The sequence below is a fragment of the Nannobrachium achirus genome (genome assembly GCF_963921795.1).
Source record: "Nannobrachium achirus genome assembly, chromosome: 8".
Lineage (NCBI taxonomy): Eukaryota > Metazoa > Chordata > Actinopteri > Myctophiformes > Myctophidae > Nannobrachium > Nannobrachium achirus.
The window spans coordinates 6,254,279-6,277,607 of NC_137817.1; the positions used below are offsets into that span (position 1 = coordinate 6,254,279).

A 23,329-nucleotide genomic window follows, 5' to 3' on the forward strand; every position below is an offset into this window, starting at 1 on the left:
CGGATTCGAACTGGGAACCCTTCGGGAACCCTTCGTGCTCTAATAATGGTTTCTCTACCCCTGAGCTATGCCGCCGCAAGCTGACACCGACCGACTCATTGGCGGCAATGTGGGGTTCAGTGTCTTGCCCAAAGCTACTTCGACATGTGGTCAGGAGGACATGGGATTCGAACCAAAGCACACACCCACCCACCCATGCACGCACGCACGCACACACACACACACACACACACACACACACACACACACACACACACACACACACACACACACACACACACACACACACACACACACACACACACACACACACACACACACACAGAGAGAGAGTTTCACTCACCGTGGTGAGATGTCACAGCCCTGCTGCATGAAGGCACCCAGTGAGAACCAGAGAGAGTTGAAGATTCCAAACTCGTTGGGGGGTTGGTCAGTGGGACCCAGCTCAGTGGCGCCCTCCTCTGGCTCCTCAGCGTGCCACTCGTAGGGACTGAAGCGACTCACCTGCAGGGTTGAAACACCAACAGAGACGTTTCTGCTATGGTTCTGTTCAAATTAACTCAAACTAACCCTAACCTGGTACCTGCCCTTCAACCATAGACTGTAAAAAAATATGGACAGTGGAAAGCCATTGGTTTCTATGCTGCGCAAATGAAGCTTTTTTGGCCGTTGTACGGGTGACGCCATCATTGTAGAAATCAACGTTCATTGGTAGAAATTATACCATCTCGAATGCTATTGGCTGCCAATGGTCACGTGCAACTGCAGGGATACATGGGACATTGTCTTGAGCTTGCCGAAAATAAAGCACACGAAGAAGAATCATCACAAGCCTATGATCACAAGCCCCTCCTACAGCATACCCTGCTATAACATCAAATAACAAATTGGATCATATTTTCACAAAACGTGTATCATGGTGATTGAAACGAGTCTTTAAACTTGCGACAGGAACCATAAAGTATTTATGACAATGTTTATTAAGGTAAGAAAATCAAATGTAAAAGTTTTGGGGGAAATTAATGGAATACTATGGAGAACATGTTGCTTCTGGTGCCGAAACAGCGCAACTATCAGCCAATCATAGGAACTTTCAGTTCCATGTTTGCTTCATTTTAAATCAGGACAACTACACTGCCTTCAACGCAGAGTCGAGGTTGGAATCCATCACAGTGCACCTGGTTTGGCCAAGCATCTTCTATATACCAACACAATTGGCCCATGTTCAGGGGAGGGAAGCCGGGCGGTGATTTTATTTTAAAAGATAAAACTTTTCCAATCACCCTATGGCAGAGGAATTAATTGCGTTTTTGGAAAAAAAAAAGGGGACGGATTTGACCATGTGTTAAACGTTAGACGTGGCGGGAGGTGACCGGGACGGTGTCAAAACGACATGAACGGGACTCCTGTCAAGTCAAATGTTTGCCGTCTGGTCACAATTGAAGTCATGACGTCACGATAACACGTTTTGGGAGTGAGAGCATGTTGTAGGCCCAACTTATATGGTTTCCTGTGGAAATAAGCTTAGTCTTTTCATGGATCTCCTTTTAGTAGACCTTGTACCAGTGAACTGTACCGTCATGAAACTGTACCTTTTCCTATGCAAACTTCTAATAAAATCTTCAATCAATCAATCAATGGTTCTCAAACTTTGAAACGTCGGGGCGCCTGCTGGCCTGGTGGTCAAGGCGCATACCACATACTAGGCTATGATGCCTGCTGGCATCGCCGGTTCGATTCCCGATCCGGACGACCTTTGCCACGTGTCATTCCCCATCTCTCTCCCCATTTCCTGTCAGTCTAAGGCATAAAAAGTTACACACTTGTAAGGGTCCATTTAGAACCCCACTAAAGGAACCCTGAGACTTCCAGGAATAACACTTTGAGAACCAATATTTTAGTCTATACTCTTCAACAGGGGGTCTGGGACCCCTAAGGGGTCCTCAGAGTTACTACAGGGGGTCCTCCAAATCTTTGTGTGATAGAACCTTTTTTTCTCCTTTTTTAGATTAACCTCTTGAACCATAGCGTCCATATTCGGAGAACTTTAGCCAAAAAATAGCAGATCTACAAGCTCACAAGATCGGCTTGTAGATCGGCTATTTTGGCAAGGAACTTTGGTGTAGAGGGGAAAAAGAGCAGTCTAGGTCATCTTTATTGAGTATTGACGGTTCAAGTGGTTAAATATCTGAGAACACAAATTGACATGAATTCAAAATACGCTGATGATCGTGCTGTCAAACAATGAAACTATATGGAATCTATGAACAGGTTGTGGGGATCCCTGCTTCATCTCTCTCTCAACTAAAGGGGTCCTTGGCCTGAAAACGTTGAAGACCCCTGGTCTATACACTCTTGAAAAGCAAAGCAAAGCAAAAGGGAAACACACGCTGTCACACTCACCAAGAACAGCACAACGCTGACCCCGATGTAGGCGAAGACGATGCACATCCAGATCTCGTAGGCCAGGGGGTCCAGGAAGGAGAAGACCCCCGGCTTGGACTTCTGGGGCTTCTTGATCATGATGGAGATGCCCAGGGACATGAAGGGCTTGGAGAAGTCAATCACCTCCTCTCTGACCAGAGTGATGGTCAACGGGGCCACCGCTATCTCTGCTTTCTGTAAGAGAGAGAGAGAGAGAGAGAGAGAGAGAGAGAGAGAGAGAGAGAGAGAGGGAGAGGGAGAGGGAGAGAGAGGTCAGCTCAATGATTGACACTCTAGGGGTGTAACAATTAACACCCAAGGGGCGAAACTCGTTCAGTAACCAGATAAGGCCACTGGAGGTCGCTGTGCCAAAAGGAGTTGTCTCGTTCAGGAACGAGACAAAGGGTTAACTGTGCAGCGTGCTGCTGCGCGCATGTTGTGTTGTCTGTGAAAGACCCTGGTCCATACGTCATAACGTGGCTCGCAGAGAGACAACATTGATGGTCTAGGCTGCATTGATTTCTATTCTATGCTGAAACATGACACTTTACCGCGATGGTCGGCCCCGGTTTGGATTTTAGTTTCGCGAGCGTTTGTAAACAAATGGATTATCCTCCTCAATCGTCAGTGGACACTCACGTGCACACGCACGAAGCTTCCGAGGCTCTGCAAAATTAAAGCGTAAGTGAACGACTGCAGCAGCAACAGCTAGAAATGTTAGAAACCTTGGCTTCCCATGTGTTATTTATATAATTGATAGGTTGAACAGTTTCCAAAAATGTTAAAAATTAAATAAAAAAATAAAATGAATGGTGAAGATAGCAGATCTACAAGCTGACACCATTGTGATGAGTTGCGAGTTTGCAGATCTGCTATTTTCACAATTTCTGCACAACGCTGTCATTTGTCATTTTAGGGGCAAGGTCACTTGACCTTTGGTATTGTCCATTTTCTTTAGGGCACAAAGGCCAAATGGCAGGGCTGGAAGGCCATCAAATAAAACAAGATTTGAGTCCATTGAAAGAATTTGTTGAATTTAAAGGTTAGGGATGATAACCTAATCTGCAGTGAAATAGATAAATGATGGTATTTACAATCTGATCCATGCTCAGCCCTCCACCAATCAAAGTCACTGGATTGGTTATAATATGGGGACTCTGGGGAGTTAAGATTTCAGAATCTCAACAGGAGACTGGCTCTTCACCTTGGACTATGACAGAGGCTTAAGGGTCCATTGGGACCCCCTAGCAGAATGTTACAGACCCCTAAGGGCCCATTTGGACGACCTGGCTGTCAGTGGACCCCACATGGAGAACCAATCGTAGCTCCAATTGATTGGCCAACCCACCTTTTGGCTTTGTGCGATTGGGCAAACTTTGCATGACGGTCTGTGCTTCCGAAACCAATATTACGCGCAGCTCACGTTACATAGAGTCCATAACCAATTCATAGTTTGCATTAAGTCACTCCATAACCTTTAAGTTCAACAGAAGATTGGGGGATGTTTCGCTGGACGGCGCCTCTGAGAGGACCGCGGGTGTACAGCCATGCCGCGGTCGCCTTAGGACACAAGCTGTACTGCTTCATGGGGTTCGGTATCTTGGACTCCTTCAGTCAGATCAGCGTGTACGTCTTAAACACAGTGGCTTTGCGCTGGGTGAAGTTGCCCCCGGTGGTGAAACCAGGAGAACGCCCCCCTGAGGAGGTTCCGTACATGTACGTAGGCCACACGGCCGTGCTGGTAGAGGGTGTCGTCTACATCTGGGGGGAGGAGCTTTATCACGGAAACCAGCTGTATGCGTTCGACGTCGGCGCGCACAGATGGTCGAAGACGGAGGTTTCCGGGGCGGCTCCGGAGGCGAGGTCCGGCCACTCGGCCTGCGTCCTGGGGAAGGCCATGTACGTCCACGGGGGACGTGTCGCAGGACACATCGGGGTGGGTCACTGCAACAACGACACGTACAAGTTGGACATCGCCGCGATGGTCTGGTGCGTGATCTACACCGGAGGAGCTGCGCCACACGCTTCATCGCATCACTCTGCCACCGTCATCGGGACGAGGATGTTTGTGTTCGGGGGCTGGGGGGGCCCGGGGGTCCACTACAGCGACCTCCGAGTGTTCGACACGGAGACCGACCGCTGGCTGAGCAGCCCGCCGCCTACCGCACAGTTTCCTCCTGAACGATGCTCTCACCATGCAGCCTTCGCCTACGGCGGAGAGCTGTACGTGTTTTATGTAGACGAGACCAATCTAGAGAATAGTCTGTGGCGGTTCAACACAAAGACCTTTGCCTGGAAGAAGGTTGAACCCAAGGGGACGTGCCCGTCTAAGACGTCTGGGATCTCGCACTGTTGCGCGGTGGGAGACCGCGTCGTCCTCTTTGGCGCGGACCTGCACGTCCTCGACTTGAGTCCCAGTCTGAGGACGTTGTGCAAGCTGGCGGTTATTCAGCGCGGCCTGGAGCAGTCGGGACTCCCGCACGACGTCAGGTGGGAACTGGCGGCCACCGCGTCAGGCGGGAACTGGCACCAAGTGGGAACGGGCATGAGGTGCAAGTTGGCACAAGGCGAGAACTGGAAGCAGGTGGGAGGTAGCAGCAAGTGGGAGAGGGCAGCCAGTGGCAACTGGCAGAGGGTGGGCAATGGCAGCTTTGAGATCAGGTGGAAAGCATAGAGTTATGTTAACCTCGCGTTATCTGCCGAGAGGAAAGCCTGAGGTCAGTCCGTTGCTCTACCCCAGGTTGGCAGAGGGAGAGTGTAGCACCCAGGATTACATTCAATAATTCACCCTTTGTCAAGTCCCGCCCGTTGTCCCGCCCCTCTTCACACCCATTGTTTGCTGTGTCTTGGTGGGACAAAAGTCCTTTCTCTCCATCCACTACCATTGAAATGTAGTTGCTTCTTATTGTTATTTTGTTTATTCAATTCAAATTTTAAACTTGTTTTCAGTAAAAAGGAGCCTCTCAGTTACCGTGTAGTGACTGGGCATGTTTTTTTAAATGTTTTTATTTCTCCAAAAATGTTGTTTTAGCAATTTCAACATAAAAAATCAAACCTCGGTTCGAAGTGAAGCGGTGAACTTTTATTCTATGTGTTCTAGAGTTATGAACTCTGTGATCTACTCAATCTTTATATATTCTGAATTCTACATTCTTTATATATTCTGAATGAATATATAAAGAATGGAGGGCCAAACTATCATGTGAAGCTTGACCAATCCTCAAAGTATCCATTCATCTGACCGGGAGGGACACCGCACACATATTCTGGACGTACAGGACAAATAAAGCCTATTCATTCTGAACTGAAATGACCATATATGTACAGGACATATAAAGCCTATTCATTCTGAACTGAAATGACCATATATGGACATGGGACACACATTTTGCTTTTTGAAAAAGCCTATTCATTCTGGACTGATATTTTACACGTACGGGACAGGAAAAAGCTGTTCATTCTGGCCTGGAGTGACCATATATGGACATAAGGTAACATACTTTGTGTTTTTGAAAAACCCTGTTCATTCTGGACTGAGATCACCATACATGGTAATTAAACGGACATTCTGTGGGACAGGAAAAACCTGTTCATTCTGGCCTGGAGTGACCATATATGGACATAAGGTAACATACTTTGTGTTTTTGAAAAACCCTGTTCATTCTGGACTGAGATCACCATATATGGTAATTAAACGGACATTCTGTTTTTGAAAAAGCCTGTTCATTCTGGACTGAAATGACCATATGGGCGTGATACACACAAAGCCATTCATTGGAAGCGGTTTTCACCGCTTCAAAAAGACAAAACCAGGGCGGGACAGGGCAGAAAGAGCCTGCTGGTTGGTCAGTCAGGGACCAATCAGAAGGCTGACAAAGGGTGAATTGACACCGGGTGAAAAATGGGTTACAACATTGTGGGATGAAAATTTTATTTAAATAAAAAACAGAAAGGTAGCCTCCTCTGGCTCTGGGGCATATGCATCGGGGGACCATGGGATTCTGCATCACTTCCACGTGTGTCACAGAAACGATAGTTTTTAGGCCAATCAGAGGCAGGTGGGGTCTTTGCGTACGCAGCCTGAGCCGCGCAACATCAGGAACTGGATGGAAACATGACAATAAAGCCCCTATACCGGGGGTCAGCAACCCGCGGCTCTAGAGCCACATGCGGCTCTTTAGCGGCTCTTTAGCTTCACATGACAATTCTTCTTTTTTGAGCGGTGCAAACCGCTCCTATATTTCACTTTCGGTTTATCTAGTTAAAACATATTAGCACGGGACGATTCTTTCATTCTTCATCGATTGGCTAGTTGAGTAACTAAACATTAGAATCGACCAATCAGAAACCGTTCTACTCATGACGACATGTGTTAGCCAAACAGAACAGACCAATCAAATGCTGTGTTGTTCATGTTAAAGGTATATTCAGTGATTGTATTTCATTCAAATAAAAATATAATTGGTACATTTTCCATTCATTATCCTCACTAGAATGTGTGCTGACCATATAAGGACTTCCACCAGGGCCTGTGTTGCGAGCACAGCTAGATTTGGTTTTCAGAGGTGGCCAGCCAGTCCTCGACCAATCAGGGTAGAGTATGGCCGTAGTTATGTTATGATGTTTAGTTATGATGGTCAAAATAAAAGTTTTGAGAACCACAGTCGCTCTGAATTAAGGACGTCTGCTAAATGCCTAGACTGTAAACTACCGAACTCATAAAATGCCACAGTCTGGTAGTAAATCAGTATCATACATATCCTGAAGCTGGAGACGTAAGCCTACCAATATTCAGTGAGGGTCTAATGATCAAAACGAGAACATTATAATGGTGTAAAAAATCTATAAAAAACTAAACATTTCCACGCTGTAAGGCCAGTAAGGGAGAAGATGACCCCCGGCCACTTTCATTATCACTGAATACACCTTTAATTTAGATCTGTCTTGGCCATTACACTTGCACTTGAGACCGGTTTAAAGTTCATGAAAGGTCCAGGCGTAATAATGGCCAGGTTGTTTCATATCCTGGACCTCTCCTAAACCTTAAACTAACAGATTGAACACCACACAGGATTCGAAACAGCAACCACGCTACATTACCCTTGCAGGCTATGATTACTGTTTTGAATCCTGTGTGTTGTTCAATCTGCCAGTTTAAAGTTTAGGAAAGATTTGTGCCGGTTTAAAGTTCAGGAAAGGTCCTTCCATCTTTCTGTCTGTCTGATCCCCTCTCCGTTCTGCCCTCTGTCTGTTTTGTTTGAGCTTCTGGTCTGGACTGCATATTATTTTTCTCTTCTATTCACTCTTTGACTGCCACCAAGCTGTTAATGGCCAGGCTGTTTGTCTGACCTCCTGTCTGTTCTCCCTCTGTCTCCCTCTTGCTTTATAACCCACAAGAAGCTCTATTTGGCTCTATCTGTTTTCAGACAGCGACTTTTAAGAGTTTCTCCTGCATCTCTGCATCTGGAACTTTCTGACGCAAATCGACCCCCACCCAAGATTCAAGACAGCGACCACGCTACATTAAACCCTGTAGTCTATGGTTGCTGTTTCGAATCCTGGTTGGTGTTCGTTTTAAGCTGGTGTAAAGGTCAGGACACACGAAAACCTTATATAGTCTGAGCAGACCTCCAGACTGACATCATACACAACAAAAAGAATATTGCCATGCATGCCTATCAACACTGATTCACGTAGGCGCCCTTGCAGGAATTAGTTTGCACCGCTCACTTCGCACGGGTGTGATTTTTTTTTAAATAATATGTGTGTCCCGTGCGTCCAGAATTGAGGATTGGTCAAGCTTCACATGACAATTCGGCCCTCCAGATAAAATCATTCATTCATTCAGAATTGGAAGAATGTATCTAGAACACAGAACACATAGAATAAAAGTTCACCGCTTCACTTCGAACCGAGGTTTGATTTTTCTCGTGGAAACGGCATTGTATAAACGGGCCAACTAAAATCTTATGGTATTTAGGTAAGTAAGACTAGAACTAAAACATTTCAGATGACTACCAATGTGAATAAATGGAATTGCATTTCAAATGACTATGACTGAAACTAAACGGAATTGTCTCCAAAAGACCATGACCAAAACTAAATCAAAATGAGCACTGCTAGAATCTTGAGCAGCACAGTGCAGGTTGAAGGAGAAGGAGGACAGGAGCGTGAACCAGGGACGTGCTGGCCATTGGGAAAAGCGGGACAACTCCCGAACGGCCGGTTCATTCCAGGCCGGTCCAGGCCGACCATTAGGAAAAAAATAAGAATAAAATGTCGGCCTTCATTCCATTTTGGGGGCTGGGCGGCCAACAAAGTAAATCGTCTCTGTCGGACAGAAACCTTGTATATCCAAGTTTCAAATGTATACATGTTTTCGCAAAGCAAAGCCCTGCTTCACCATACAAGGCCGTTGCACAAAAGTAGTGTAAACAGCAGATCTACAAGCACACAACGCCTCGCGGTGCGAGGCGTTGTGTGCTTGTAGATCGGCTGTTTTCACTAGTTTTAATCATTTTTAAAATTATAAATACAAAACAAACGGTTTTGGACATACAAGGTTTCCACCCGACAACGACGAAATATAACTCATGTACAATAATCGGCCCACTGGCTTGTCACTTGTCATGATCTGAAAAGGCAAATCTTTGAGTAGCAGCAGCGCTATAGAGAGAGATCTCTCTCTATAGCGCGCAATGAGGGCCTCTCCAACTCTTTTTCCCGGGCTGAATCAGGGGCCCAGCATGTCCCTGAAGCAGACTGAGGAGGCAGGAGAGGGGAGAAAAGAGATGGAGGGAGTGGGTGTGAGAGGAGAGCGGGAGGTCTCACACCCAGAGGGAGACGGTCAAGATGGAGGAGCAGCAACAGAGGAGTAATTCATGGACACGTGGAGGGAATGTGCACGGAATATTAACCATCCATCAAGGCCTCACTCACTCATGGATGCAGGCACGGTCGCACGCAAACACACGCATGCACGCCGCACACACGCGCACACACAAACACACACGTGTATGTTCTACTATTGAGTCAAAAACATAATTTCTCTGGCTTTTGGTGAAGGAAGTGAACGCTATCAAATTGAATAAAACCCAGGCACTCAGGTGCCACGGTGGTAAAAGTGTGTAAATTTACCCCCATTGATTCCGGATGGGGACCCGAATGCATTTGGGTCCACATCCAAAATCAATGGGGGTACATTTATTGTAATCAAATTATTGTCTTAGGAATGCAACAAAAATATTATTGAACTCAAGTCTGCATGGCGTGAGTAATCAATATCTCTAATTGGCTTTGGGTGAAAAAACTGTTACATTTCAGGATCCAAATTCAAATTTCTAAAGTAGCATATAGTCCTACAAACTCAAATTATGCCTAGATCTTCTATATGTGCTACTGTTGTGATCTTCTACTTTTTTGAGACAGTACAGTATGATCAAGTATAAGGCGTTCATCGACACTTGATCATAACACTTGTTCGACGTTCCATTTGTTTGACACGAGTGAATGTTAACCTGCCGACGCTGGTGAATGCTAATCTGGTGAATCTTAACCACTATGCCTAAACCTAACCCTAACCCTAACCTCAGTAAAACTATGCCTAAACCTAACCCTAACCCTTAGTCGAAATAATGACACGTAGAAATAGCGAGAATTGCCCCTCATTCAGTGGATATCTTCATTGTGTTGGGGTTTGCCCCCGGTGGCAGGCAGACAGTAGAGCAGTGAGTTGTTGACAGCTGGGACCGTGTGGAATGATTCAGAGCTGATGAAGCAGAACCGCAAACCAACGTACGTCTACCGTTTCCTGTTCCACACACACAGGAGGCCCCAGGCTAATTAGCCTAGCCTCCAAGGAATTGCAAAACGATCGCAATGAGGCTGCCTGAGTGAGCGTGTGTGTGTGTGTGTGTGTGTGTGTGTGTGTGTGTGTGTGTGTGTGTGTGTGTGTGTGTGTGCGTGTGCATGCCTGCGTGTGTGTGTGTCTTGTGAGGATATCAACATTTTAGTAGGCCTGTCACAATTATTACATAATCGTCTAATCAAAGTTATTTACATAATCGCAATTAATCCTATCTTTCCATGTTAAAATGTTTTGAAACAGGAAATAGCAGATCTACATTCTCACAACGCGTCGCATCAGCTCGTTGTGAGCTTGTAGATCAGCTATTTCCACTATCAATGTTCTTTTTTAAGTATAAAGTTGACAAATATGTCGGTAATTTCTTTGTATATTTAGGCTACATGTCAAATGTGCCATGTGCAAAGCCTACAAGCCAGACAGAAATGCAATTGTCAACAACAACACAATTAAATCGTTAATAATTTGAGTGACAATTAATCATCATGTAAAATGTCATATCGTGACAGCCCTACATTTTAGGACAGCGTTTTATGAATGCCATTTTTACCGTAAGCCTAAAGCTGAAAAAATTGCAGATCTACAAGCTCACAACACTAGCTTGCGACTAATAACTACATTGGATCCTTCGGAACACATGGTTCTTTTCTCCATTTTCCTGAAATGTAACGGTTTTGGACATACAGTACAAGGTTTCCACTATGATAGACCTATATTTAATCACAACTATGCAGGTTGCAGACAATAAATCCATATTGCACTGTATGCAAACCAATATAGCACATATATTACACAACCCCAGTGCTAGAGTGAAAGTACTGTATAGACCATGGGTCTTCAACAGGGGGTCCTCAGAATTACTACAGGGGGTCCTCCAAATCTTTGAGTGATAGATATATTAAACACTTGAACCCTAGTGTCCAGATTTTGAGAACTTTAGCCAAAAATAGCAGATCTACATGCTCACTACGCCTCTGCAAAGAGCTTTGGTGTATAGGGGAAAAAGAGCAGACTAAGTACAGTGAAAGGTCAAGTGTATTGAGTATTGACTGTTCAAGTGGTTAAATATCTGAAAACACAAAAAGATCCAAAATACACTGACAATTGTGCTATCAAACAATGAAACTATATGGAATCTATGGAAAGGTTATAGGTAGGGGGTCCCTGCTTCATCTCTCTCTCAACTAAGGGGTCCTTGGCCTGAAAACGTTGAAGATCCCTGGTATAGACACTCCTGGTCAAATATCTCCTTACTAGAACTGAGAGTTGCTCAGTCAACTGAGCACTGGAGTATTTAGCTTGTAAATAAATGTTGTTGCTGCCGTGTCACTATTTTGTGGTGCACTCCAGCAAGTGTATTGTTTTCTCAGTGAATTTATAGAGCCTTGTAAACTCTGTGAAACCACCTAATGAATGCACTGACTCAAGTAAATAGACTTTGTTACTGTCCAGTCCACCACTGACGTTTCATTTAGTCTCAGCTAAAAATAAACACAAATACAACACCATGGATGTAGAGGTTGTCTAGAGGTTGTATGTGTTGTATAATGCATATTGTAAATTGTATTGATGTTATTTGCCAATTATTGATGGTGTTGCATTGGACACATGATGTCTTTCCTATCATACATCAACATGGCTTTATCCTTAACCTGTTAATCTGTATCTTAACTACTGTGCAGTCTTTGGCAACTGTCCCTTTTTGTGATCAATAAAGGCCCTATCTGATCTGATCTGTCCTCCTGTCCGCCTATCCCTCTCTCAACTTCTGTCCAGTAACTTCAATATTGTCCCTCTCTGGCCCTGTCCATTAACCCTGTGGTTCTCGACCTTTTCAGTCTGTGACCCGCAAGTGGGGACCCCCCACCCTGACGAGCACTGCTATGCTGATGACACTCAACTGTTTTTTGTCCTCCCCCCCCAGACATGCATTGCTGCATGTCTGGCCGACATCTCACAGTGGATGTCAGCCCACCACCTCAAGCTGAACCCGGACAAGACGGAGCTACTCTTCTTCCCAGCTAAGTCTTGCCCCAGGCAAGATCTCACTATTTCCATAGATAATGCATTGGTGACTTCAGTTCCTACTGCTAGAAACCTTGGTGTGATCCTGGACAGCCAGCTATCATTCAAGGCACACATTGCATCAGTCATCTGGTCCTGTAGTTTCACACTCTATAACATCCGTAAAATCAGACCTCACCCAGGAGGCAGCCCAGCTCCTCATTCAGACATCTGTCATATCAAAGACTATTGTAACTCTCTCCTCACTGGTCTCCCGGCATGTGCACTTAAACCTCTCCAACTGATCCAAAATGCCGCGGCACGACTGGTCTTCAACCAGCCTAAGTTCTCACATGTCTCTCCCCTTCTCCGCAGCCTCCACTGGCTCCCGGTTGCGGCCCGCACTGAATACAAAACACTGATGCTGACCTTCAAAGCAGCCAAAGGTATGGCTCCTCCATACCTCCAAAACCTGATCAACCCCTACACCCCCACCCGTTCACTTAGATCAGCCAACACAGGGATGCTGACAGAACCCTCGCTAAAAACTCCAGGGCAAAAATCCACTTGTCCGAGACAGTTTGCCCTCCTGGCCCCCGAGTTGTGGAATAAACTCCCTGTCGCACTTAGAACAACGGACTCACTCGCTAGCTTTCGCCGTGGACTGAAGACTCACCTTTTCAGACTCCACCTAAACCCTTAGCACTACTGAAAAATCAATGACCATACATGAAGCTAGTTACTTAGCATTTGTTTTTTAGAACTTGATTATATTGTGTTTTTTTCTAGATAGATATCCATTTGCATTTGTTATATTGCTGTTGATGTACTAACATTATCTTGTTTATTATTGTGATGTTTTTATTGTTATTTATTATATAAGTCGCTTTGGATTAAAAGTGTCTGCTAAATGCCTAAATTGTAAACTGTAAACTGAGCACTAAGAGTTGAGGCACTACATCGCATTGCATACATCGCGTTGCATGGCGTTTCTGCCTCTAATATTTTAAAATTTTGCCATTGTTTAATTTGTCATTTTAGAGGTATTAAAACGTCCTTAAATTGTCACTTTAGAAACGTGCAGATAGCCTCTATACACTTAAACTGTATGTTGGTTAAAGGTTTCTTTACTGTTGACTGAGAAAACAATGTTGCACATTAAGTTAATCGTCTGGGGTGGGGATTTCCTCTCTCTTCCTCCTCTCACCCCATCAGTCTGCCCTTCCTTCCTTACCCCGTACACGAGCTCTCCCACCATTCCGCTCCATATCTTACCCCGTACACGAGCTCTCCCACCATTCCGTTCCATATCTTGGTCTCGGGGTCTCTGGCTCCGTACTTGCCGTCCGGTACGATGGAGATCTTGTATTTGATTCCGATGTGTTTGGCGATCTCGGAGGCCAGGTCCACGCAGTAGCCCTCGAACTGCTCGTTGCCTTCGTACGACTCCCAGTTCTTCTTCAGCATGACGTAGGGCCCCTCCTACCAAAGAGGGGAAAAAAATACACACACGTCTGTTTGGAGTGAACCCAGGAATTAACCCTGCAAGACCCAAATTAATTTCTACTGGCCCAAAAAAATAAAATAAAAATCAGATGGTGTTGTAGGAGTCCTAATCACAGGAAAATGTAATGTTAAAAAATATTGAATAATGTTTTTGTAAGGTTTTATAGCCATAAATCATAAATCATAAATCATGCTCTAATTTGCATTTTGGGGATATTTTTCACAATAATAACATATGTACATGTTCTAGACATTCTAATGATCACGAAAAACAATATTACAGGCATTTTACTTATGTTTTAGTGAGGAATAGCTTCAGTTAAAAAGTGAGATGTTGTTCGTCCAGACGCTGGAATTTCAACTTCTCTGGGAGGTGTGAATGTCATTCTCTGTGGGGGGTATTTATATGCAAATATCGTGGCCAATGGCATTGTAATACTAAACAATAGGATTTAATGGTGATGTTAATGTGAAAAAAGAACAGGAAAACTAATTATAACATTTTTTAAAAAATGATTTAAAAAATGTTGCCAAAAAGCAACGCTGGGCCTTGCAGGGTTAAGGACATTTTCAAAAAGACTACATTTTAACTACAATGTCATGATGCATCGCAATGCAACATATTGTGAGCCCCCGTAGACCATACATGGGCAACTGGCGGTCCGGGGGCCACATCCACATGCGGCCCCAACCTTCACTTAATGCGGTCCGCAGGAATAGAAATTGAAATAGGCCTACCGATATATGTTATTGATTTCAGCCGTTACAATTCTAAACATTCAAATCATGACCCGCTTTAATTACTTCCAGTCTATATTTTTTAGTTTTATCCACCTGTTTCCGCGGGAGTTTACTGGAGATTATTTGGACCACACTTCCGGTTTAACAGCAGACATACAAGCTCACGTCGCGTCGCAGATGCAGCCCGTTGTGAGCTTGTAAATCACACTCGGCTGCGGCGCCGGAAGCTCGGTACAACGTCTGCGCAATGCACTATGGGGCGTTGGAAACCCGTGGATAGTTTTTTAGGATTCCAATTCAACAATAGCAAAAATAAAATAAAATTTAAAAAAGGGAAAAATAGATGACCAACAAGCTCAAAATGCATCGCACTGCGACGTGTTTTGAGCTTGTAGATCGGCTATTTTTGCTACTTTTGTGTGACATAGAAAGACCATCAATTTGCGAAAAAAAGTTAAAATATGAGTTAAGAGGTTTCTGCCCGACAATTACTGCCGTAGATGAACAAGTTTAGGAAACATAAATTAGTATTTTTACTTGGGTACTGTAAGTATATATTATGTTGATGCCAATACTTGTGTAGTTTTACTCAAGTAAGATTTTTAATACAGGACTTTTACTTTGTAATAAAGTATTTCTAAATGGCCACTTGCTAAAATAAAAAATAATTTAGTAGCACTGCTTTTGTGCCGTTACTCACTAAAGCCAGAGCATGTTCACTCAGAGTCAGAGCCGTCGGGAAGAAATGCGAGGCCCCCCCAGGTGCGAGGCCCCCCAGGTGCGAGGCCCTGTGCGACCGCACCCCTCGCACTACCCATGCGGCGGCTCTGTTCAGAGTTTATGTAAGGGATAATGGCTGGCTCCGCGATGGTTGTCCATACATAACAGACCGACAGGCTGATAACTCCCTGGAGTTATCAGGCTAATTTGACTAAAAACCAAAAAACAAAACAAAGTATTTTCTCGTTTACAGACGGCTGAAAGTATTCCACAAGTGTTGCGCTGGGCGCTGGGCGCCCCCCCTTGCACGCGCGCGGTGCGCGTGCAAGACACCAGTCATGTTGCCATACCTTAGCTTTTGCTGAACTGACACCACTGTTTGGGGATAACGATTGCAGGTTTGCAAGGAGTTGCATTGTTGTGGACTGGACATAGTAACACCACAAGCAACCCAAAGAACAACAGAAGAAGCACTGATTTCTTGTTTCGTGTGAGAGGAATAAACTTCCCAAATAACCTGTCCAGTAGAGTAGAAGTCAAAGCCTTTCAGCGTGAATCCCAGCAGCCCCACAACGCACTGGCGTTTACATGGCAGGCGGAGAATTTTAACAGACGGCTTTTTAAAAGGCCATTGTGTTTTGGGGAGGGGGATTTATCTTGCTTTACAACTCTGACTGGCTGCTTTGTGCCTCATGCATACAAAACGCTCCCCATTGGGAAACGCACCTCAACACAACAGCACCGCCGCTGACAGCAAAGAAACGAACAAAGGAAAAAAGAAGAGAAACGCGCCGTCTTTGATAAAGTATCATAAGCGGGGAATTCGTGCATATCTCCTTGAGGGCACGCGACTGCACATTTTGGAATTTCGCCGTGTGGAGATGACTTGTTGAATTGCATTCATCGAACGGGAGCACATTTTAAACTCACAAACAACAGAGACTCGCACGGATGCACACAATGACACATGAGCGGGCAAATCCGTACGGACATAATGCAGGGGTGTCGCACCAAATTCTGGGCCCTGGGTCCAAGGGTTCACTGCGTTAGTTTGTGCTTTAACTATTGAAAAATAGCAGATCTACAAGCTCACAGCGCGGCACTGAGTGCCGCGCTGCGAGCTTGTAGATCTGCTATTTTTGAAAAAACGTTAAAAAGTCTTTGAAGGTTTTTTGGAAAAAAAACATGTTTTTATGTCAGTGGTGCTCAAAGGACCCCCAAAATTATATGTATTTGGTCACGGAACCCCATCTCAAAATATTTAGTTCCAGGGGCCCCCCAGAAGCTAAATTTGAGTTTTTCATATATTCATATTCAAAGATTTGCACACTTTTTTACGACTTTTCAAAAATATCTTATCTACAAGCTCGCAGCGCGGCAGTGAGCTTGTAGATCTGCTGTTTTCAATAGTTAAAGCTTAAAATAATCAAGGCCCCTCCTCCACATTGGGCCCTCGTAACTCAGTCCCACTCCCCCACCCCCCCCCACCCCTTGTGGCGCCCCTGGACATATGTGACTAGGTCTGGTACTTCGTTCCTTATGTCTGCATTGGTCATTTTTCTTTTTTGTACATATTATCCAAGTACAGAATCTAAGCTTTCATATGATGTATCATTTGTTGAAATTGGAGCATATTTGAAGAAGTTATGGACATTTATGGTGCATTTTTTGTTGCACCATAAACCCCAAAGTGCTTAAAAGCCATTTTAATGCAAGGAGTGTGACAATGGGAGGGACAATAGGTACTTACCTACACCCCTAAATCACTCCCCCCAAGTCAAACCAGACCCACAGTGGTATAGCTGTCAACTTCAAATGTACTTTTATTCCACTACAATTATTTAAAACTACTATTTAGTAGGTAATATATTGTGCTATAGTGCTTGCAGCCATGTCAGAAATAGTGGCCAGTGGTCTTTTCTACCTCCTCCCCTCCTTATATGCTCATCCTGTCATTTTCTTCTTTTTGTAGTTTTTATTTTTCACTAAAATAGTGTATTAGAAAAGAAAAGGTTTTTACAGTGTAAAAAAAAGTCTATTACAAAAGAAAGTGTTTACAGTGTACTCTTTAACGTTGGCTACGAAGCTTGCGGAGCATCTGCTGTACACAGCTAAAGCAGACAGCTAAAGCAGAAGCACTGTCTTCTACAGTTTGGATCAATGGATTTACACATTTTCTTTCTTAGGAGCATTAGCAACACAGAGCACATTTGCAGCCCGTTTTGTAGTAAGAACGTGGGAAGCGGCGGGCGGGCTTGCAAAACACACTTTTTAGGGCACTCTAGCTCGGACACAGAAAGGAGAAACGTGTCCGTTCATGGGCTGCAGTGAGCTTGAGTAACAACTGAGCTATAAAGCCTGGTGAGGCGAGGTTAGTATAGCGTTAGCTTCCCACTAGCGCCGGCTGTTCCATTACGAGAAGCCATCATCGCCGCGTCTTTCTTTGTGTGCCCGAGAGCGACTCAGAGAGTCAGATCACGACGTATAAATCAAAAAATAAATCCTTCCAGAATACTGTCTTCTGCAAACCAATAACATTAGCGAGATGAAGTTAGTCACTGAGAGTGTTTACACACTACAACCAGATGCACCACGCTGTATGGGGCGGTGCTCAAAGTGTGTAATTCGAGACAATGAGTTCTCAGAGCGCAATATCTCCTCCCCCAAAAAACATGGATAATCCCTTACAAAAGCAGCCTAGTTTAACAAATAAAAGAAGCCATTGTAGTACCTTAAAACAACTATCTTTTGACATGAAACCCTTGTTCTAAATTCGAACTTGTGTGATATGGAAAAAAAACGAAAAATACAAAAAACGACATTGACTTCATTTTCTCACTTTTCTACTGTTTTAAAATCGCCGACATTTGGACGTTTCCTCCAGCCTCAGTCACATATGCAGTACCCGTGTTCACGTTGCCATTTGTCTTGCAAATTGTTTTGTTATGCGGGAACCGCGTCGCCCCTCGAACCGTGAAGCGCTGCGGAGGGTGGTTCGGACAGCCCAGTGCATCATGGGAGGTCAGCCCTCCCTCCCTGCAGGGACGGTAATAGGAGAGGCGAGGTGCAGCCAAGGCTGAGCGGATCCACAAGGACGCTCACAACCCTAATAGTCCAGTCATTTTAGGCCAAAATTAGGCTAAACCTCAAACAAATTGCAATAGTAGCAAACTCAACTGATTTTGTATCCTCAATATGTCCTTAGTGAGGGAAAAAAAAGTCCCAAGGAATCCCACCAGGGCAAAGTTTTGAAAACATTCCTTGGGCAAGATATGGCCACTCAAAACGATGGTTTAGTGATGAGTCATCAATTTTCACAGTCTTTTGGGGTCCGTTTTTAGCCCAAGGAATGTTTTTCATGCAAAACAAATGCTTGCAATGGATTCAGAATAATTAAAAACCCCTAGTTTGACCCCTCACATCCCACTTAAAGCAGATTTTTTTTCAGTCATTTTTTTCCTTTATATTGTAGTGTATAGTAATTGAAGGTAGGTAGGTCGTTTTCAAAACTTTGCCCCGATGGGATTCCTTGGGACTTTTTTTCCCTCACTAAGGACATATTGAGGATACATAATCAGTTGAGTTTGCTACTATTGCAATTTGTTTGAGGTTTTTTCATATAATGACTGGACCCTAAAGCCACAGTCTGTTCACGCCGCTGCCACGGTCACGGCAAGCGATATACCAAATAGTCCATGGGCCATACGAGAAGTCGCTCTTGGAAAGGTGGCAAAGATTACATTTTTGAGAAGCACTATATCTGTAGATTATATTTTGGTTTATTATGATATTATGAGTCACAGCTAAATTGGTGCTATCAGCTGCTAAAGTTGGTGGCACATTAAAGGAGCTATAGTCAACTTTTTCTTGAAAAACGGACGCTAAAATAAAACAAATTTCTAAATATTTTATGGAAGAATATGCAACATTATGTGTTTCTGATAAAAAATGTCAACAAAAAGCGTAAAATAATGATACAATAATAATTCTGGCCTTTCTCAGACCGACACTTTGTTTACATCCTAGTCTATTCTTTTATACAGATTGATAAGATGTAAACAAAGTGTCAGCCTGACAATTGCCGCTTTTTGTGGACATTTTTGAACAGAAACACATATGAAGCATTTTTTTTTATAAAATATTTACGAACAATTAGCATCCGTTTTTCCAGAAAAAGTTGACTATAGCTCCTTGAATTTTATTATACAGGAAAAGAAAATATGCAGATCTACAAGCTCACAACGTGTCAAATATACCACTACTTTTTTTGGAAATGCCCCCAAAAAGACCCTGTGTAACCAATGGAGTTATTATTGCGACCGAAGGTCGCAGTGTACCATGAGAAATGTCAAGGCTTGTCTGTAGACGTGTAGACGTGTACACATTTTTACTGTCTATGGGTTTGCCATTCTGACATCATGCTCTGATGTGACTGTGACACATCACTGTGACATCACAGGTGAACTCCAAGGAGGGGTTTTCGTTGACGCGTCGATCTCTGCCACTGTCATCCACATCATGTTCAGGCACGATCCCCTCGCCGATGTCCATAAGTCCATATATGGGTATTCCCCAGATTCCCTTTTAAGACCATATATAGAGATCCCTGATGTCAATATTATATATCAATATTAAGCACAAATCTAACAGAACTTCATATGGGAATGCCTATATATGGACTTTTATTTTATTTTATTCTCTCTCTCAATATGTGGAGCTGTCTACCATCACCATATATGTAAAAGTCCAAATATGGGTATTCAGAATCCCTTTTATGCCCATATATGGAGATCCCTGATGTCATCGATATACATCACTGGCCAGATGGCCAAGCCATGGCCCATATCTGTGTGGCTGGTTCGGATAGGGATCCATGTATGGGCATAAAAGGGATTGTGTGTTGTGATGTCATGGGAACCACTCTAAAATAATCCCTTTTATGCCCATACATGGAGATCCCTGATTTCATCAATATTAATGGATGGATATTCCAATAAATATTCTACATAATTACGGCATCGGCAATGACATCACAACATTGTCATCACAACCTATGTAACTGTCCTTTAAAAGTAATCTCCAATTAACAAAGTGTCATTCAACAACTTGTTCCAACTAATTAAAACTGTAGTTTAACAACTTGTTATGTGTTGCACTGATTCAAAGTGGTGCTGGTGAGAGAAATGATTCACTGGACAATAGATCTGAAAGGAGGACCTAAGGGTTATAAAACTACTTCTGTGGTAGCTGGACACAAGCTGTACTCATTTGGAGGATACAACAGTCATCAGATTGAAGTCCACATCTTCAACACAGTGTCTTTGCGTTGGAGGAAGTTGCCCCCAGTGACAAATAGAAGAGGACAAAGTCCCGTTGAGGTTCCCTCCAGGCGCCGTGGCCACACAGCTGTGCTGGTAGAAGAGATTGTCTACATCTGGGGAGGAGGCTATCCTTACTGCAATGTGCTTTATGCCTTTGATGTTGACAATCACAGCTGGTTCAAACCCAATATTTCTGGGACTATTCCAGAAGCAAGGGACTGCCACTCCGCCTGTGTTCTGGCTAAGGTCATGTATGTATTTGGAGGATACACCCAGCTGACTGGATATAATAATGCCATCTACAAGTTGGACACCAGCATAATGGACTGGTCTTTAATTACCACCAGAGGAACTCCACCTCCCGCTTCATATGGTTACTCTGCCACCATCATCGGGACAAAGATGTTTGTATTTGGGGGCCGTGGGGGCGACGACTACAACAGCTTCAGAGTGTTTGACACCGAGACCAACTGTTGGTTGAGCAAGCCTTCTGGACACCTTATGCCAGAAGAACGTTGTCATCATTCAGCCTTTGTCTACAATGGAGAGCTCTACATATTTGGTGGTTACAACATGAACCAGTACTTCAATGATCTGTGGAAATTCAGTCCAGAGACCTTTTCCTGGAAGCGGGTTGAGCCCAAGGGGAAAGGTCCCTGTAGGATGTCTGGGATGTGCTGTTGCATGGTGGGAGATTGTATTATCATCCATGGAGGATTCAAAGATAACAACCTTCTTTCTGGTGACCTGTACATTCTAGACTTAAATCCTAACCTGAAGTCCTTATGCAAGCTAGCGGTCACTCAGTACAGTCTGGAGCGGTCTGAACTCCCACACGACATCAGGTGGGAACTGGCAGCCATGACTACCAACAGCGCCAGAAATCCCTGGTCCCTGATTGGGCTACGGGCTTAAAAAAACACAGACATACGCAGCGCCGGCGGGCCGTATACGCAGACTACGCACTCTGCGTAGGGCCCCCGCCGATCAAAAGGCCCCCCACCGCCCCCTCCTCAGCAGAAAAGAACTACTGCTGCATAATCGTTTTCGAACCGAAATCGCGATGCGAAATCTCGCGATTAGCGAATCGCAAAGGCCACGGTTTCTCTGCGAAGTAGACTTCCCAAGCAATATGGAGACGTTTTAATTTTTAAAATCCCTTCATAATTGACTAAGCACGATCAAATCAAACTGTGGTGACTTGTTTTGCTTCCGCGCATCTCCACACCGCTGAAAGAGAAAGTGAATGTGATGTTTTGGCACAGTGGCCACTGTGCAGGAGCATGGGAACAGCATGGGAACTAGGGATGCTGCAGGTGTTCCAGCACCCCTATGGGGAAGATTTCATTTTTTATTTAAATAAGAAAAGAACAAATCAAACATAGCAAAAATAAGTTGCCTGTTTTTTTTTTCGTTTTTTATTTATTCATTTATATATATTATATATATATATATTTCCATTATAAAATGGATTAAAAAAACGATAAAAATATTAGGCCTATTATTTTTCCGCGGGCGCTCACTACGCTCGCGCCTGCAGGAAGGCCCAATAGCAGAATCATGCTTAGGGCCCCCATGGGCCCAGAAACGGCTCTGGACATACGTACACACACAGCCGAATGCAGTGCTTGCACACTCTGCTGGCGCAAGTAAATACGCAAGTGGCAGCAGGGCCCATAGAAGATGGTAATGAGATGATGATGAAGAAAAAGGTGATGACTTTCAGGAGAATAATTATGCAGATGAAGAAGACACAAAAAAAAAGATACAGAATATCTTTGTTGACAGTGGGATTTGAACAATAGTACATGTAGCAAACAAGGGGTTAAACTAAGGTTTGTTCATTATTCTGAATCCATTGCAAGCATGTGTTTTGCACGAAAAACATTCCTTGGGCTAAAAACGGCCCCCACAAAACTGGTAAAAGTGATGACTCCTAATTTTTCATCACTAAACCATAGTTGTGTGGGTCGGTTTTTAGCCCAAGGAATATTTTTTTGTGTGCAAAACACATGCTTGCAATGGATTCAGAGTTAATGGGACACCAACTTTAGCAGCTGATAACACCAATTTAGCTGTGACTCAGGAAGCGTTCGTCATAATAACCAAAATATAATCTACAGACCAGTAAGGCTCCCTAATCGGGAGATAAGCGACTGTAGGTCACTTATCTCCACAAATAGGGCAAAAATGTGTTTTCCAAAATCTTCCTGATCCATGTTGATGACATGAGTGTAGACATACTGTGTAGTGATTTTCGTGATTTTAGGGCAAAATCTGTAGGAGCAGTGTCCAAAAATGTGTTTTTAAAAATCGGCCTGAAGGTGGCGCTATATGGGACAGATTCATGTTGATGGGATGAGTGTAGACATACTGTGTAGCGATTTGCGTGATTTTAGGGCCAAAACTGTAGGAGCAGTGGCCAAAAATGTGTTTTAAAAATCGGCCTGTAGGTGGCGCTAGAAGAGGGCCATGTGAGAAATGAGGGGTGGGGTCTCCGCGTTGCCTTGGCGGACGAATAGGTACCGGCCCCGGCTCTCCCGGACGCTCCTAGGCCGAGTTACGGCATTTTATGTGAGCTGCAGTGGAGGGGGTCCTCCACTGGGGGCGTCACCACTTTTGCATCCGTTCTGGAGCAGCAGGAGTGGGTGGTCCCCAGGAATTCCCCGTGAGCAGCCCCGTTGGGGTGGTCATTTGGTCATTTTTGCACATTTGGTCATTTTTTACACCTGGGGGTCCCCCAGGGACC

At 44.2% G+C, this 23,329-nt stretch overlaps 1 protein-coding gene across 1 annotated transcript in view; it reads right to left on the reverse strand.

Moving 5' to 3' along the window:
- gria4a (glutamate receptor, ionotropic, AMPA 4a) overlaps nt 1–23,329 on the reverse strand; it is a gene marked incomplete at both ends in the record, with an annotated part of 137,125 nt that overhangs the window by 84,325 nt on the left and 29,471 nt on the right. The window contains 3 exons of the mRNA XM_080731165.1: nt 344–504; nt 2,404–2,619; nt 13,568–13,774. Of these exons, the coding sequence (XP_080587291.1) occupies nt 344–504; nt 2,404–2,619; nt 13,568–13,774 (584 nt within the window). The remainder of the gene's footprint in view (nt 1–343; nt 505–2,403; nt 2,620–13,567; nt 13,775–23,329) is intronic.